Genomic DNA, 19,125 nt, shown 5'->3' with positions numbered 1-19,125 from the left:
TTGGCTTTATAGAATGCAGGGGAAAAGGGGAAGCCAGCCTCTTAGGGGAGACTGTAGTTTTGCTCTATTGAGGAGAATGCTCTATCAGTGTTGACTTGGTTCTAATCAGCAAATCAGCAAATATCTAGGAGCTATGTCCACCTTCCTAACAATTTTGGATGGATTACAAAGACCCAATTTGGTTTTCATCCATTCTGTCTTTGTATAATGAGATTACACAGGAGATGCTCTTTTCTGAAACAAAAATTGAATTCCTGCTAGTCAAGTCTTCTCAGCATGAAGAGTCATGCAAAATCCAGGATTTGCTCATATTTACTCGGAAATGACTTTTTTAAAGAAATGTTTGTTTTTTTATAGTAAGTCAAAAAGTTCATAGCTAATATAGTTTCTTTCTTTCTCTTTCTTTCTTTCTTTCTTTCTTTCTTTCTTTCTTTCTTTCTTTCTTTCTTTCTTTCTTTCTCCTTCCTTCCCTTTTTACAAAATGAAATTCAATGTAGAGAAAAGTAAAATCTTACACTTAGGCAAGAAAAACCAAAAATACACATATAGATTAAATGAAACCTGGCTTAATAGCAGTAACTGTGAGAGGGATCTTAGAGTCTTAGTGGACAATCAATTAAATATGAGCCAGCAGTGTGCAGCAGCAGCCAAAAAAGCCAATGCAATCCTGTTAACTTGCATTAATAGAAGGATTGAATCAAGATCACATGAGGTACTAATACCACTTTATGAAGCCTTAGTAAGACCACACCTAGAATACTGCATCCAGTTTTGGTCACCAGACTATAAAAAAGATGTTGAGACTCTTGAAAAAGTGCAGAGAAGAGCAATAAAAATGATTAGGGGGCTGGAGGCTAAAACATATGAAAAATGGTTGCAAGAACTGGGTATGACTAGTTTAGTGAAGAGAAGGACCAGGAGTGACGTAATAGCAGTGTTCCAATATTTGAAGGGCTGTCACAGAGAGGAGGGGGGTCAACGTATTTTCCAAAGCACTCGAATGCCATATAAGGAACAATGGATGGAAACTGATCAAGGAGAGATTCAACCTAGAAATAAAATTTTCTGACAGTGAGAGCAATCAACCAATGGAACATCTTGCCTTCAGAAGTTGTGGGAGCTTCATCACTGGAAGCTTTCAAGAAGAGACTGGACAGCCACTTGTCAGAAATGGTATAAGGTCTCCTGCTTGAGCAGGGGTTGGACTACATCACCTACTAGGTCCCTTCCAACTCTGTTATTATTCTATTCTGTAACTCTTTCTTCCTTCTTTCTTTCTGTTAAAAAAAACTTTATTTACCAATAATACACATATATATGTACAAATATAGAATTATATATTCATTTCCATCTTTTAAAAGGTACATCAATGTTTAATTTGATGTAGTGTGATTGCTTTTTTATTTAGTCTTATTGTAAACCTGTTAATTTAAAAAAGATATATTTTCAAGAAAAATATTATCTATGAACAGATAATTACTGAGGCTATCAATTATTACTCAATATAACAGATTCTACAATAATAATGATAAAAAGTATAAATGTGTGAGTTAAGAGACCATATCTCGACTGTGGTAGTATTTAAAATAGAAGAAAAAGAAAAAAAGGGAAAAACACACTTAAAAACAATATAGGTAAAGATTTAATTTCTGAGTTCTCCCTTCTTTGCATTCCATGTATTCCACTGATTTGTTGGCATAATTTTGAGAAACCATACTCTAAATATTTTCATTTACCTTGCTGTGCAATATACAATATATACAGAAATAATTATTGCTTAATACAGCTTCAAATTTTAAGATACCGTGCATAAGTTCACATTACTTATGAATAATAAAATAAAATTTTATTCATCCAAAACTTACATGAAATAAATAATGCTTAAAAACTATCAGCGAAAGCACTTTGGACTTGTTAAAAACCAGCTGCAAATTTCATTTGCATATTCAGCAAGAGAAATATGCATGCTGTAAAAGAGTAGGAGGAGATCTAATGTTGCTTTTACTTATTTAAAAGTAATCTTTATTTAACAAGTTTCAGCTAAACGTAGTGTAATACTGTTAAACTCATTCATCTTCTGATTAAAACACTGCATGTGGTATTGCATTTGGAATTAGATAAAGACGGTTCTGTCATTCAGGAAGACTGAATATAATCCCCCCATACTTTTTCACCTTTTTGAAAGTATTTTTATTCAGCTAATTCTAAATATGCAAATTGTCTTACTTCCATAGATGAATTCATTTCTGTGGAACCTTGGAAGACTGTAACAATTTTCAGTTATTGTTTAGACAGTTGTTTATCTGTTAATTATGAAAAGGTTTAGTGTTTCCTAAGCTTAAGAAAAGTTTAGATGACAGATTTACATATGATGCAGTGAGTACAGGAATATAAATATTTAGTGAAACTATTTAAGCTAATACAGTAGTAACTGAACATTGCACTCTAAGTGGGTTATTTTTAGGGCCATGCAAACTTCAAATGCAAATATTACATTATTTTTTTCCTAGGGTACCTGTTGTAATTGAATGTTCATAAAAATATTGTTTTAAAACAACTTTCATTTAGGGCACCTATTTGGGGAACAAGAGAGCTGTATGGTTTAGAAACAATACCAGCAAAGTTTTAAAAATGCAATTCTTAATACAATTAAGTATTGAACAGAAGTTAAGACTGAAAATGATAACCTTTGGAGGTGATCTTCCTAACTGTTCACTCTGAATTACTGCTGTATTTGGACAGCATTATTTGCTATTCTTTCAGAACTGAACTTTATCATTTTCAGCGATTCTTTTTTAAATTTGTTTTAATCTAAATTAATGTTGACATTTTATTGGTTCATCCTTTAATTTTATAAAGATCAATACACTAAAATAATAATAATAATAATAATAATTATTATTATTATTATTATTATTATTATTATTATTATTATTATTATTATTATTACAATAAAAAATATTTTTATTGAACCTTTTCAGTGGGCTACATAATAATAATGAATAAAACAATCTACACATTGGAACAGAGACATTCTTCCAGGGGAAATGTTAGCATATTTCCTATCGTTATATCCACAATTTCCTCCCCCCACTCCCACTTTTTGAAAAAATGCATTGATTTAAATGTGAATGAATAAGATTAATTTTGTTCAATATCTTGAGATGTATTCTTTTGTGATTTTTTTTGTTTTTTCTAATAAAAATTAAATAAAAGTAGGAAAAATTCTCTCCTATTAAATGGACAGAGGGCAATGCTTAAAAGTTATATGCAGGGGAAAAACCAAGACATGCTGATGTAAAATCAAGGCTAAAAATGGAATTCTTTGCAATGATCTTGCTTTCTGAAAATGTGCTAACTGGAAAAACAGATCACTCTATCTTAGTTCTATTTTTCACCTGTGCCATAATCAACATTTTAGATGTCTCCATCATTTGCCAGATATATTTTCATATTGAAATCTTATTTCTACAACAGAACCTGGTAGGACTTATCCAGTTTCTGCTCTCAATTGTTCTGAACAACACTTCCAAGAAGCTCACTTCTTCCATGCATTTTGGCCTGTGCCCATATATCAAACAGCATGTCTAGTTGCAATGGATCAGAGCTCAGGCTGCCCTGTAGAAAGTTGCAGTGGTACCTAACTGACCTCCTAGAGTTTTCTTTGGGAAACTATTCTGAAGTTTCTAAAATAAACCAGCCATCTTACTCGAAAAATCTCTCTGAGACTTGAGTACTAGCTCCTCTGGAGAAAGAAAAGCAACTGCCTAATAATGAAATAATCTCATCAATTATTTTCATCCACTTAGAAGCAGAAAGCAGAAAGATGGATTTTGCAAGAAAGGATGTAAAATACTGATATTTAAAGAAATGAATGAGAGACCATTTAAAAATTTACTTATTCTTCCAAACAACTTTATTTTGCTTTTTGAGAAGTTGACTACTCTGTTTTGAAAGAGCCATTATTTCACAATTTCCAAGGTACAAAATGGAAGATTTCATTTTATGAGTTATCCTATGACTTACATTATATATGTATAGTGGTGAAATACAAACTTCAATGTCCCTTGAATATATAATAATTTTCTGAAAGAACATAACACAATACAAGCCAAATTTTATTGCAAATTATTGTTTTGGATAAGCTATTGTCACCACTTTTATTTATACTAATTTGAGCTAAATTGAACCAAAGCTTGTTCTTATGACAAATCAAATCCTTTTAGTAAAATTCTATATATCCATATACACTATATGTATGAGATGTCATTATATAATGATATTTTTTCTTTTCTTTTCCTTTTTCCTGTTAATTGAAGGCAAAACAAAAACTACAATATTGATGAATAATTTAATTCCACATACACACAAACTGACTGCTTCATTGCATGTTACTATGATTATAGAATTTGGAAAGGCTTTTTGAATGCAAGTTTCTGCCATACTACATAATTCTTAGAATGGCTTTTTAGACTTTTAATTCATTTATAATTTTTTGAATACTACTATACTATCACCTCTCATAGCAGCCCTTCAGAACAGACTTCAAACTGCTAGGGAAATGTAACAAGTACATTTAGATTAATGCATCATCATCATAACAATAATTTATTAAATTTATATACCAATGATTCTGGGCAGTGGACCATGGAATGGGATTAGTGAAACAAGCACACTAGCAAGTTATTTATTTTTTTATTTCTTTACTTACAAAATGGGGACATATTATATTGGTGGAAAGGACAAGCAAATATTGGTCAGCTTGGAGCCAGAGAGGAGAACACTAATTGTTATAGTAAGCGGAAGAACTTTGGAAGATGAAGAAAGATTGAACAGAGAGCATACTTCACAATTTCTCAGCATGAAGCGTCTGATACTTAAATGGTGGCAGTATCAGTATGATGCTGCCTCAGCCATGTTAGAGGTTGCTCCACTGCTCTCTGCTTTCACAATTCTGTATTATTTCCCTCTCCAAAGCACAGATTGCATTTTCAACTTAAGGAATATCTCAACTAGCATTTCATCTTGGCAGACAGAAGATGAAGACGAGGGCTAAAACAACTATGGAAACTCTTCTCCAGAAGCACAATGCCTTATGATGACTTATATATGGTACTTATTTTCTTGCCCTGCATGAAATTGGAGTAAAGAATTGCTATGGGCCTGTCAATTGGCTGCCATCTGGGCAGCTCTGATTTAGAAAGGCCTTCTGGATGCCAGGCTCAGAGCCCTTCCTAGAAGTGAAAGCCCTTTAAAAACTACTTTAAAATATGGGTGGGTGAGTGTAGAGTTAATCTTGCACACCCCCAGAATCATTGCTGTGAGATGGCCAGCTCTAGAAATCATTTAAACAAATAACTCTTTCTATTTTTTTACAGATAAAATAAAATCTATAAATGAATAAATTCTGTAACTTCAAACCTAGAGAAAACAAATTACCATTAAATTACCATTAAAAAAGTAATGCAGCCAACCAATGGGGGGGGGGGGAGGAACTGGAAGGCCTTGTCTTTAGTGACTGTCAACTACATAATGACACAATAGCAAGTCCAGGTGGCAGCTATTATCTTAATACACAAGAAGGATATTATTATATAACATGATATATTATAATTATTGCATCATAATGCCAGGTTCACTCTTTGCTGAATAATTTCATGAAATAAAAATATGGTATTACTGGCTATAAATAGGCTTTAAGATTATAATTTGTTTTTATAGGTTGTGTTATTCATACAATTTTGAAAAAGATCAACATCCAAACATAAATGTGTGACTAAAAAAATATCCTTACCAGCATAAATGTACTCTAGAAACAGTGGAGAATGAAGATTTATACTACCCTTCAGAATACCCAAAGTATTCAATATACTTGGTCTAATTCACATATAATATAAAAACATCGTGTAGTTTATCTGTTTTAGCCCATTATGTCTTGTTCAAAAACTCCCAGTTTATTGTTTTGTACACACCAGACCAGGTATTGCTTGGGGCAAAAAGAAGAGAAACAGAGGAACAAAACTGTATGGAGATGTGATGAAGGAAGGAAAAACCTGAATTGGGGAAGTGGAAGTAAGACAGCAAAGTCCTTTTAGCATTTCAAAAATAATCACTCTATTCCAGGTAACAGCTAATTTTCAGGTTTATCTCCAAAGGAATCATTTTTGAAGCAGTGCCTCCTGAAGCCATTTGGTTATATTATTTCAACAGATTCTCATCAGCAAAAAACAAATAAACAAATACCTACCTCTTTTGGAATAAATCAAATGCACGTCTATTGACACCCTCCTGTAGACACTGGGAAAGGGTAAGTGTTTCTAATTGGGCAAGGATCAACTCAGGACCTTTTGCATATGTCATTCCACCTTTTGACTATCATAGAACATGATAGGTATGTATCAGATACAAAAATCAGGGCTTTGTTGTAAACTCTTAGTAAGTACAGTGGGTTTTCTGTTATTCCAGACAATGAACTGTGGCAAAGGAGAAAGAATGAGACTTTCCCTGTACCATATTTAGCAGTCTGAATGAAGAATGGCCAGCTAAGCTTATAGTAAGGTAAATAAAATCCAAAAGAAGAGCAGCACAACATTCATTTTATGTATTTTCTGTTTAGCCCTCAGATCAGGGATCAGGGATCAGATCAGCGCCTTGGGAACACGGTGGAACAGATCCCTTCCCAGTCTCTTCCTCCAGTTTAGAAATGGAAAACTACCAATGCTTCTGATTTGCAAGAGGTTAGCCAAAGCATTTCAGAAAGCTTTGCTCAGCTACCTGACATTATTTTTGTAAGCCGAGCTGCCAGAAGAACTTCTCAAAGAGCTGCTTATTTTACAGTATTTACTGTCTGACCGCTGGATCCAGCCCAAAACTCTCTCCATAGTTGCCTGGAAGTTAATGCTTAAAAACCAAGCTACATGTGGCATGAAAAATGGAGCTCAACCTAATTTTTTACACAGAGGAATCCTGCTCCAATTTAAGGATAACCAACTAGCCATCTTCCAAATCTTTTAGATTACAACTCTAACAATCCCTTGCCATTATGCATGCTAACTAAAACTAACAGGAATGATATCAAAACTTCTAAACTGTGCTCTAAAATATTTAACATAGCCCACACATTCTAGAATGGTATAGACTGGAGTGATCTGATCCAGTAAAATTGCCTTCAGATTCAGTTAGAGCAGAAGAAACAAAATATTTCTCACATGTATAGAATTTTCTGCAAAAAGATACAGTAGCTGGCTAGCATCTTGAATAGCTTGAAATTCCATTCTGTAGAATTGCATGAAGGGTAAGTCCATTAATAACTGTAGCGAACGGTACTACAGATTCAGAAGTGTGCTTCTCAGTGCCAGACTGCTGAGATAAATAGCAGAAATGAGAATTCCTGCCCAGATCGTAGTTTTCTAGAAACCACGAGCCAAGTGCTACCAGAAGCAGAGCCCTGTGACAGATGGACTTTCAGTTGGGTTCAGTAGGAATCGTTTTAAGAGATCAGATGAGATAACAATTACAAGTGCCCTAAAATAACTATTATTTATTAAAACTGTAATTTCAAGTGCCTGAAACAGCCAACATCCATTTAAACAAATCCTATTCAACTATTGCAATCACCAAAATAAATTCAGTAATTTTAGTCGTACTATGATGCTGGTCACATTTAACTTTTGATTGAAAATACAAAGGGCATATAAAGGATGCACATTGCCTTTGGAGTGTACTCAGAACTCTATTGTAATAATACAGTGCTATTCTTCTAGAATCTAGAACATCAACCAATTCAGTGCTAATGTTTATAGTTCTGCATCTCTCTTATTTCGTCTTCGGCTTCACCATTAATGCCACGTCCTCCAGGAAAGAAATTAATTACATAGTTATTACACATAACAAATATAAACGGTGTGGTTTCCAGTAATCTCAGGCACCTGGAAGCAGGGGACTGAGATCCAGAATAGATTATATGTTTGCCATGCAGTTATTTATACTGGAATCTTTTTTTTTTTAGGTAATAATATATTTATCATGGAATTAGGGCTATGAGATGGCTGCAAAGAGTTAGAGAAAATTCTGTTTGCAGCCATCCAGTAATCATCAGGATTTTTAAATATATATTTATTTATTTAATTTATAGGCTGTCCTACTCCCAACAACTCTAGACAGATTACTATTTTAAGAAAACTAGTTTTTAACAAAGGCCAATAAGTATATTTCCTACTGTCTATACATTAGTGGATACCAGCTACTTTTCCCCATAAAACAGGGATCTTTAAGACTTTTCTGGAGCCCAGGGTGGTGTATGATTCAGAGGCACTGGGCTAGAGACCAGGAGACCATGCATTTGAGTTCTGCCGTAGGCATGGAGCCAGTTGGAGAATTGGAGCCAGCCATTCTCTTAGCCTTAGGAAAAAGGGAAGGCAAACCAGTTGTGGAAAATGTTGCTTAGAAAATGCAATTATTTGTCCATGTAGTCACAAGTCAAAAGTGACTCAAAGATAAACACACATATATATAAAGTCTTGGAGGGTGCTATTTTCCATCAACAACCATCTGCATAAATATGCCATTTCCTGTCATTACACTATGGGAGATTAATACCATCTGCAAGGGATTTTGGTAGAAAAATGGCAGGGAGGAAGGGGTTGGGTTTTTTTATAATATTGATTAACTCACTTTTTACTAACGGTTTCTTAAGAAAACCAGGCAAGTAATTAGAGAGGGCAAGATTGACACAAGAACATTCTGTTCATGAAACAAGATCTTATGCCTTATTCTCAACTAAGTGATACCTCCTACTTTGGGAAAATTTAAGACCATGGTAATTTTATATGAAATTTGATATTCCCCAATAAGATTCACAAAACTGGATATTCCTACACCTGGCTGCAGGTTATAAATCTGATTCAACAAACTTAATGAATGATATATGCCTATGAATCTTAAAGAAGAAAAATAATATATCAAGAATATTTTTATATTAAGATAGATCAATATGAATATCAAGAATATCAAAATATCTGAAGATCAAGCTGGCTTCTCGGGAGGTGACGCGAGGCTGGCTCCAGGGAATTATAAATGCTTCATTGGGTGAGGGTGACTTCCCCGCCACTTTGAAAGAGGCGGTGGTGAGGCCTCTCCTCAAGAAGCCTTCCCTGGACCCGGCAGTGTTGTCTAATTATCGTCCGGTCTCCAACCTTCGCTTTGTGGCGAAGGTTGTTGAGAGTGTGGTTGCGTGACAGCTCCCCCAGCACCTGGATGAAACGACATATCTGGATCCATTCCAGTCGGGCTTCAGGCCTGGGTACAGCACGGAAATGGCATTGGTCGCGTTGGTTGATGATCTCTGGAGGGCTCGGGACAGAGGTTGCTCCTCTGTCCTGGTCCTATTAGATCTCTCAGTGGCTTTTGATACCATCGACCATGGTATCATGCTGCACCGGTTGAAAGAGTTAGGGGTGGGGAGCACTGTATTGCAGTGGTTCTCCTCCTTTCTCTCTGACCGGTTGCAGTCTGTGTTGGCAGGGGGGCAGAGGTCGACCCCGAGGCGCCTCATATGTGGTGTGCCACAAGGGTCGGTCCTCTCGCCCCTTCTGTTCAACATTTATGTAAAGCCACTGGGCGAGATCACCCGTGGTTTTGGGGTGAAGTACCATCAGTACGCTGACGATACTCAGCTGTACATCTCCACCCTGGACCACCCCAACGATGCCCTTGAAGTGATGTCCCGGTGCCTGGAGGCCGTGCGGATCTGGATGGGAGAAACAGGCTCAGGCTCAACCCATCCAAGACTGAGTGGCTGTGGTTTCCGACGTCCCGATATAGTCAGTTGGTGCCATCACTGACTATTGGGGGCGAATCGTGGCCCCCATGGAGAGGGCTTGCAACTTGGGTGTCCTGGATTCACGGCTGTCTTTAGAAGAGCATTTGACGGCCGTGACTGGGAGAATTTTTCATCAGGTTTGCCTGATTCTCCAGTTGCGTCCCTTTCTGGATCGGGACTCGTTACGCATGGTCACTCATGCCATCGTCACTTCCCGCCTGGACTACTGCAACGCTCTCTACATGGGGCTCCCCTTGAGGAGCACCTGGAGGCTCCAAGTGGCGCAGACTGTGGCCACGCGGGTGGTTATGGGAGCGACATGGCATTCCCATGTAACACCTCTTCTGCGTGAGCTGCACTGGCTCCCAGTGGTCTTCCATGTGTGCTTCAAGGTCTTGGTTACCACCTTTAGAGCGCTCCATGGCTTAGGACCTGGTTATCTACGAGACTGCCTGCTGCTACCAGTAGCCTCCCACCGGCCGGTATGCTGTCATAGAGAGGGGCTCCTCCGGGTGCCGTCGGCCAAACAATGTCGACTGGCGGCCCCCAGGGGGAGAGCCTTCTCTGTGGGGGCACCTACTATCTGGAATGAACTCCCCCGGAGATACAGAGGATCCCGGATCTACGCACCTTCCGCCGCACTCTTAAAACCTTTTTATTCCATCAGGCTGGCCTGGCCTAATATTATCCCTTTTTCCCTTTCAAAACACAAATTTTAATTTGTTTTTAATTTATTGGGTTGTTTTTAAATCTGTCTTCAGCCAAATTGTTTAATTCGGTTTTTTTCTGTTTTTAAATTTTGTATTTATGTGTTTTTATCTTGTGGCTGCTCACTGCCCTGAGTCCTTCGGGAGTAGGGCGGTATACAAATCAAATAATATATATATATATATATATATATATATATATATATATATATATATATGTGTGTGTGTGTGTGTGTGTGTGTGTGTGTGTGTGTGTGTGTGTGTATAGCTATATATATATATATATATATATATATATATATATATATATATATATAATGACTGCATGTATGGCACTTATTTTAAAAGGTGCTAGAACAATCCTTAATTACTTCAAAGAACTACAAATACCAGGGTTCTCCATGTATTTTTCAACACAACATGAACTCTCTTTTTATAAAGCACTAGGAAAAGTACTGTATGCATTCAAAAGCCTGAAGTATATTGAAGAGCATTTTAAAATTTGGTTCCTTTTTAACATTCAAGAAAGTTTCCACCTATCACTGAGAAAATGTTGAAGAGCAATGAGAACCCAGCTGATTAGTGATTCCTTTCTGCCAAAGAATGACATTTGACCCAGTTATAATGTAATTTTCTTATTGAAGATGAAGATCTTCCCCAAAGTGAAATTGCAGCTGGAATAAACTAGGATTCCATTGGCCACATGTAGCTGGGGTTGTGCTGAAAAAACAGGCTGGTCAGAAATTTCATTTTTGTTGCTCAATGACATACATATTCAGAGCCAAGTTAAGATCTTGCAAAAGAACTGGATATAGGAAAACAGGAAGTCAGAAGACAGCAATGTTTTTAGAGGCCAGTGAAAGCAAGGGGCCTTTTAGCCATCTATTACAGCTTCTCAGTACTCATCGACATTCCAGACATATATTTTTTGGTGTGGGAAAATAAGGAGGAAGGAAGTACAAAGGAGACAGAGTGGAGAATAGAGTAAAATTAGAATATGGGCTGAGGGCTGCTCTAGATAATAACTTGGAAAAGTTTTATAACTACAGGCAAATATATGTTATCTTCTGGATGAAACAACAGAATGGGATCTGCTGAGCTTCTATTGGCTACTTTAGGTTGCGGTCATACCTCCTTCCTTTTGGTCACTGGCCATTGCCCTCTATGGTCATTTTGGATGGGGTTAAGGGAGAGACTGGACTTCTAACTTCCACACAAGCATCTCTCCATACAATACTTGACCAATGTTTCAGAAAGGGCAAATAACTAAAAAAGTAGAATACATATCTACAAATATAAATTATACACACAAACATACATACTAAGGTTAGCAATTTCCCTCCAGAGAAATGTTTTTGTGCCATCCTCTGCCTCATAACATTCTGCTTAGATCATCCAGTGATGAGCACCAGTCCACTCCTCCCTACAGACGATACAGATGGCTGCTTTCCTTCTGCAAACTGAGGATTGTATAGTATTCGGAGCCCTAATAAAAATTCAGCATGCAGGCAGGAGCAACAGTAGAAAAAAGGATGTCCTTTGAACCATATGCAGAAAGCCATTTGCCTGCCTGCTACAGCATTCACAAGCACTGAACCACGGATCGGGGAAGACTACCCAGTGAAGTAGGGAGGCTCGCAGAGGTTGCGAGATAAAATAAATAACTATCCCTATTTCATCAAGTGCCCATAAGGGGTAAAGCCTATCTTCCTTATCAAGTGGTATTACACTTTGTCAGTGAGCTGACCCCATAGGTCTAACCATCAGTCAAAATTTGCCTTCCGTTGTAATCTCTGGGAAAGTAACTATTACTGTTGCTGTCCCATTGGCTGATGGTACTTGATGGAAGGGAAAACAAAGCAAGGAAAATCATTTTTCTTAAATTCTCCTGCATTAAATCTGTAAGAACAATACCAATCACTAACCTTGTACTAAAAGAAAATAGACCCCAGCTGTCAGAGCAGAACTATGTAAAACAGCATAATTTTCTGCTAATCCAAGAACTGGAAGAATTATGTTAATAGACAGAGATTGGGCACAGAATGAGGATTCACAAAATAACAATTTTAAAGATCGTTTTTCAAAGCTTACATTTTGCTACAGATATTCACGTTGGTTAGCATCTTCCCTTGAGTCTAAAATTTCATCATTTTATCTCATTTTGTCATCTCACCACACCTTTGCTACAAATGATTTACCATTATCTGCATTTCCACAATATCTATAGGTTGAAGTCTTTAAATTTATGTTGGACTATAGAAAAATATCTTGAAAGTTGTGAGCTAATGTTACTTGAATAGTGTGATTCCAGATTTCAAATTATGTTTCCACAAGGTCAGAGAAGATAAGTGATTTCTATCTATAATTGGTTGTCCCAGCTTCTACTGAAAATACCTAGCTCAATGTGAGTTTTCTTTGGTTTTCCACATGCTAGGACTTTACCTGAAAATTACATGCCTTTCATATTACCACATCTGCAGCCACTTCAACTTAGTATCTCTTATAATTGAAAAAAATATGGTGCTTTACACTTTAACGTTCATGTATCCTTAGGTCATCTAAATTTACTGATGGTGTTGAGACAAAAGGTATAGAAATAGAAGAGAAATAGATCATAAATGAAAAATAAACTGAAATTTTAAAAACCACTTGATTACAGCTTAGTAGAACAGTGAAAAATAAACATCATGGACTAATAAGGCAAAGTCTGTGGCAGAATCGGAAATCTGACTAGAAAATAATCTCATCTGGAATTTTCAGATCTTGTAACACAGAGTATATACTTTATAATACTGTATATGCATTGCAGTACAAATTCTATTTCATATACTGTATATGAGACATCTCAGAAAGTATCTAATATCCATTGGTTGAAATTCCCTTGTAGTTGCTGGAGGTGGAATTCAGGAGGTGCAATATTAACTAACGTCCTATTATCTACACAGACACACCCATTTGGGGTTGAAGACATAGGATTCTTAAAATGATGATAGAATTATCATTGCAGGTTAAGGATTATATTTTCTAATTGTCCATGTCCCTAGCTGTGGGAATAAAAACAAAGAATTTGGGGAAGAATATTTATTTGAAGGCCCCTCTTCCTCCTTTTAACTCTGAACTCAATTTTTACTCTTCTCCCTTTTTTGTCCCTTAAAAGTAGTGTTCTCAATAACTGTAGTGAAAACCCAAAATATTGAAATAAGTTTTGGGATTCCATTTTAACTTTTTAAAATTTCACTACCTTAGTGAAAATACTGGTCACTTTCAGATATTTTGGATAGACTCTCTGTTTATGCCTCGAGCAATTGTCACCACCAAAAAATCTCTTATAGGCACAAATAGTTTCTGGCTGGTTAACTGACCTGGACTTTCTTTGTCATCTTATTATTACTGACTTAATAGAGAAAAACTCTTATTTGTGCCTCTTCAACAATTCCTGGAATCAACTACTCCACTTTAGGAAATTATGATATATTCCAGTTCTCACATTTTGTGGACTCCATAATACTAGCAGTAACAGCATTCTTCCCACTTACCTGGGTTGACTTGAGTTTTCACAGCAGTTGGAATATCCAGCAGCAGCAGTAGCAGCAAAGGCATCATTCTCTGAGAAGAAACAAGCATCTTCCGATATTCCCACAGCCCTTTACCAAAAGAAGAGAGTCAAAGTCTATAATTAATAACATACTTATTGTGAATAAAGCAATAATGGGTGACTTTGAAAGTAGGGATGTAAGCTTCTTTTGGCCTTAAAATGATGTTAATAAAAAAAAACTGATAGTCATTAGATACCTATAAGAATGTGTATCAGGGACTTTTAGCAGTTGTAGTGGTACCCAATCTGAATGGTTTAAAAAAATTATGCAGTTTCATAGAGAATAAGCCATTAATGTTTACAACATTTATTATCTCTTGAATCATAAACAGAGTATCTTCAATAATGTTTTCCGGGAAGCAACCATGGAAGGAGCCTATCTCCTTTTAGTCCAGGCTGAAAGATGACATGCATTAAAGATGGTTGGTGTGCTGTATACATGTTATCCTTTCTCTCATACCTAGCTGTCCCACCAAATCAGCCAATGGTGAGCACCATCCCTTCCCACCCTGCAGCCACCTCAGTAAACTGGGTGGCTGGCATGGCAGCTGGCAAGAGCTGTTTCCTTACTGCAAGTCCAGTGTTGCATGGAGAACCCAGATGAGGGATTAACATATAGGAGAAGTGGTGGAAGGAAGGAAGTTAAGTTTTTATGAGTAGTGTTGAGCAGCTTGACAGAATCTGTACAGTCATTTTTTTCTCTGCAGTTTTGGGTCCTTCTTTACATTATCAATCTTAATAATTTGTGCAGGGTAGTACTTTTTATTGAGTCCTTGTGCTAAAATCTTTTCCTCAAATGTTAAATACTTTCCTTACCCAGGGAGCCTCTCCTGGACTGGCTAATTTAAGTAGGCCAATATTAAAGAATTACCGTACCTATTTAAAAATGGCTGTTTACAGGCAATATATTAATTATTATATGAAATAGTTAAGGGAAAATCCCTGTCAGACAAAGTTTACATGAAATACTCCTTTTCTATATCCAATTCAATTGGATGAAGACAAGTCAGCTATGTTATTTGTTTGCATGCTTGTTTGACTACTAGGTTTCTATGCCACTATGAACCATTAAGTGACCTACAAAACCATCTCCAATAAGAGAATTAAAAACACTACATCAAGTGTAACAAAAAATTAATCAAAATAATAAACAAAGTGCAATTACATTCACTTCACACCAAATAAATAATGAAGTGTATACCCCAATGGAAGTAGGGTAGAGGAGCTCTCTTTCCACAGCAATTGTTTTGTTACCTTGAGAAATAATTTATATATTAGAGGATAAAGGACTGCTCCTATTGGCTCTCTTAGAACTCTTGGCAGGATCTCGTTCGCGCAAGAATGGAAATCCAAAAATATTCCATCGGAGGCTACGTTAATTGCAAAGATCATGGACTGTGCAGAAGCAGACAAGCTTACTGGACTTTTGCGAGATAGACAAGAATCGGGGTTATATAGGAGCTGGGACAGATGGTATGCTTGGCTGAAAAAAAAGAAATCTTAAGAAGAATGAAAATATTAACCTTAATGTGAACGTGAGTAAATATTTATAGGAGCATTGCATGACAGTTGAGAATTTTTTCTTCTGGATAAACTTTTCTTTCTTTTGATGAGTTGGTACTTTCTCTAGGCGAAAATTGATACTTTAAAACTCTATATGTATTATATTACTCTCTGCAATTCTATCCATATTGTTATACTTTTTTTCTGTATTTTTTAATAATTTTCAATAAAAATAAAAAAATAAAAAGAACTCTTGGCAGGTTTTGATACCATTGTCCACAATATTCTTCTGGATCTTTTCACAAAATTGGATTACTATAACACAACACAATGGTCATTGACTCACAGTTTCTTATAGAGTTTTATCTTGTCTAGCTTGTTCTGTAGTTACACGGTACTGACTGAAAGACATAATCAACAATGTGGAGTTCTTTTGCTATTTTCACCTAACTCTAAAAACGAACTGAATGCTTCTGAACATTGGCTAAATTCATTAATGGTTTGGTTGAAGATGAACAGTAAGAATGAACAGAACTGATTTTACTCAGTTACAGTCAGGCAGAGGTCAGAGACTGAATTTGTTCTAGAAGAGGTTCTGCACCAGGGATGGGATCCTACCGCTTTAACAACTGGTTTGCTAAGCGCGCATTTTGCTTGCGCACTCTTGCTGCGCTCATGCGCATGCCAAACACACATGCACAGTTTGGAGAAAACTCACATGCACATTACTGTCGGCAAGGGAAACAGCTAAGGTGCGGCAATCCACTCTGCCGTGCTGATCAGCTGGGCTTTGGAAATGGAAATATATGTGAGTATCCATAAATTTGGTTTGCAATGATACCAGTAAGAAGCTTGTATGTTGTTGGCAAACAGGTGATTGGCCTATAGTTTCCAGGGTCCTTTCCTTTTTCTTTATCTTTTTGGATCAAAAATGTCCTTCTAGTTGTCATCCATTCATCATTTTCATGTGTTTTTAGGATCTGGTTCATTTGGGTTGCCAATCTTTTGTACACACTTGTAAGTGCCTTTAACCAGAAGCCATGCAGCTCATCTGGTCCAGATGCACTCCAGTTCTTCACTTTTCTTGACTGGCTTTGCACCATTTCTTTTGTTATTTTCACGTCTTCCATTTTATGCACTTTAATAGAGTCCTCAACCTGTTTGATCCATTTTGCATTTCTGTTGTGCTTCTTGTTGTTTTCCCACAAATTCTTCCAGAATTTCAGAGCTTTCTCTTTATCTGGCTTTTCATTTGTTGTTACTCCGTCTCCATTTTCTAAGCTCTTATAAAACTGGTGCTGGTTTGCTCTGAACTGTGAGTTTTCCTTGAACTGAGTTATTCGGTTTTCATATCTTTTAATCTTTTCAGCGATGGCAACAACCCTCTGCTTCAGCTCTTCAATTACTACCGCAATCTCCTTATTCTTCAGATCGTATCTTGCTTCCAGGCTGCTTTTGACTTGCTTGTTCTTTAGCTGACCTTGCCTTAGGTTCTTCAAGTTGCTCAAATCTCCACGTAATTTTTTGATCTTCAATTCTAACCGAATTTGCCACTTAGGCTTCCCCTTCTTGCCTCTTCGGTTCTTTTGTATTTTCAAACCCAGTTCTTTGGTTGTTATGACGGCTGCTGCATACATCAGTTGGTTTGTTTCGGCTAATGTAGTGGTTTGGATAGTTTGCACAGCCTCATTGACCTTTTTTAGTACATTTCTCAATTCTTTCCGGTTCACTTGGTTCAGCTTTGGCAAACGTGTTCTTTCAGCATCTTCCATTTGATGCTTTATTTTTCCAGCTAATTGAGCACTATCTGTTAGTGTTTCTTCTTCAGTGCTTCCTTGTTCTCTATCTTCATCCATTTCAGTATCCTCTTCCTCCCATTCTTCCTCAATTTGCTTTTGAGTCTGCAAATCATTCTTGATGTTACTCTTCTTTGTTGGTGTACTCAGACCATTAATTGCTTTCTCTTCTATTGCTGTTAATTCTTCTGTAATGAAAAATTTGTGGTTTAGGATTACATGTCATTGGTCCATTAACCTTTGCTCGCTGGTGTCACAGTCCGTGGGGTTCATCTTCCAAATCCGATACATTCGTTTTTGAAATCCATGTTTTGCTGGCTCAGACTGATAGTAAGCTTTCATAATAGAGATGTTTTCATCTCTAGTCCAGATTTTTCGCTTTTGGGGTTTTTCTTCCAGTAGCTTGTCAGCTCCATGCCCTGATTGCCTAGCAGAGGGAGCTGAGCCCTGTAACTCATTTTGCGTAGAATGCCCAGGAGCCATAGCATCCAACAGAATCCTTGTTAATCCAGGCGACGGTTCAGCCAGCATAAATTTCATTTTTTTTGTATTCACCATGTTTGAATAGGTTGTTGTTGTTGTTGTTGTTGTTGTTATTATTATTATTATTATTATTATTAGGAAGTTGTTACTTCCTCAAACCCACATAGCTTCAACCTTAAACTGACTACTCTGGACCTCACACCATTCCTAAGAGGTCTGTAAGGGGGCATGCATAAGCACACCAGCCCTATCCTACTGTCCCCATTTATTTGTACTCATTTCATGTACTCATGTCCATGTTTCTACTTATGCCTGTTATCTCATACATGTTTGACTAATTAACTAAATAAATAAATAAATAAAATTATTTGTTTCTGAAAATGTATTAATTTTTTTCATTACTAAATATTCTGAATGAAATTTTTTAGGGAAAAAGAATGTATCAAACTAGCATCAGGGCTACTTGCTACTAAAATTTAAAATATTCAGGACGTTCCCATTTTTCCTAAACCCACAGCATTGAACATACAACATTTGCATTTATGAAACTGTATTACCCCTTTCTGGCTTTGAGATAGTTGCTAATAGACTTTGAAAAAAAACTCCTGGGCATCATGCAACATGCAACAAATTGCACCATGTTAAGCAAATGTAACAGTAAACACATCAATATCTCTGCATCTTTAAGAAAAAATACATGAACAGCACATTAGGATCAGAAGGATTCAACTAGAACAGGACACTACTTACTTCCCATAACATCCCATCAGTTATTTCAAAGAAAACAACGTCACAAGATAGCAGCTTTCTCCATTTATTATTCCCAATAAACAGACTTTAGTTTGCCCTGAGTGCCATCTATCCATTAGAACAGAAGAAAAAAGTGTAAATAAGAATAAAAGTTTATCGGTATATTGCCTCTGGCAACTCCATTTTGCTTTGATGGACACTGATCGTCTTTGGTTAAAATCTTTTAATTGAACCTTTTGAAAGCTATTGAAGCCATTGATGATCACCACTTATTTTGAATTGAATTCCATAATTTAATTGAGGCTAATTAATAGTAGTTTGTTTAATCTGATCTAATCTATTGTATTGGGTTACTTACTAGTACTAAAGAGAAGGCAGATCTTTCTGTCAACTTTCTCTACTTCTAGTACAATAATTTGGAATATAAAGCTGTTATTATACTTTTCATGCATTCAAAGACTTTTCATGAGT

General features: G+C 36.5%; 1 protein-coding gene across 1 annotated transcript in view; it reads right to left on the bottom strand.

Annotated features, from left to right (window-relative positions):
* The window catches only part of DDR2 (discoidin domain receptor tyrosine kinase 2), a 63,946-nt gene extending 45,275 nt beyond the window's left edge, over positions 1-18,671 (bottom strand). Inside the window, exons 1-3 of the mRNA XM_070939211.1 lie at positions 18,655-18,671; positions 17,660-17,664; positions 14,064-14,171 (exon numbers count right to left, since the gene is read on the bottom strand). Of these exons, the coding sequence (XP_070795312.1) occupies positions 14,064-14,171; positions 17,660-17,664; positions 18,655-18,671 (130 nt within the window). The remainder of the gene's footprint in view (positions 1-14,063; positions 14,172-17,659; positions 17,665-18,654) is intronic.
* Between the last annotated feature and the right edge of the window lie 454 nt (positions 18,672-19,125).

This window comes from Pituophis catenifer, unplaced genomic scaffold, assembly GCF_029215685.1.
Source record: "Pituophis catenifer annectens isolate HBS135680 unplaced genomic scaffold, rPitCat1.0.hap2 SCAF_3, whole genome shotgun sequence".
NCBI classification, from domain to species: Eukaryota; Metazoa; Chordata; class Lepidosauria; order Squamata; family Colubridae; genus Pituophis; species Pituophis catenifer.
The sequence above is the reverse complement of the archived record's forward strand: the minus strand, read 5'-3'. Positions and strand labels throughout refer to the sequence as shown.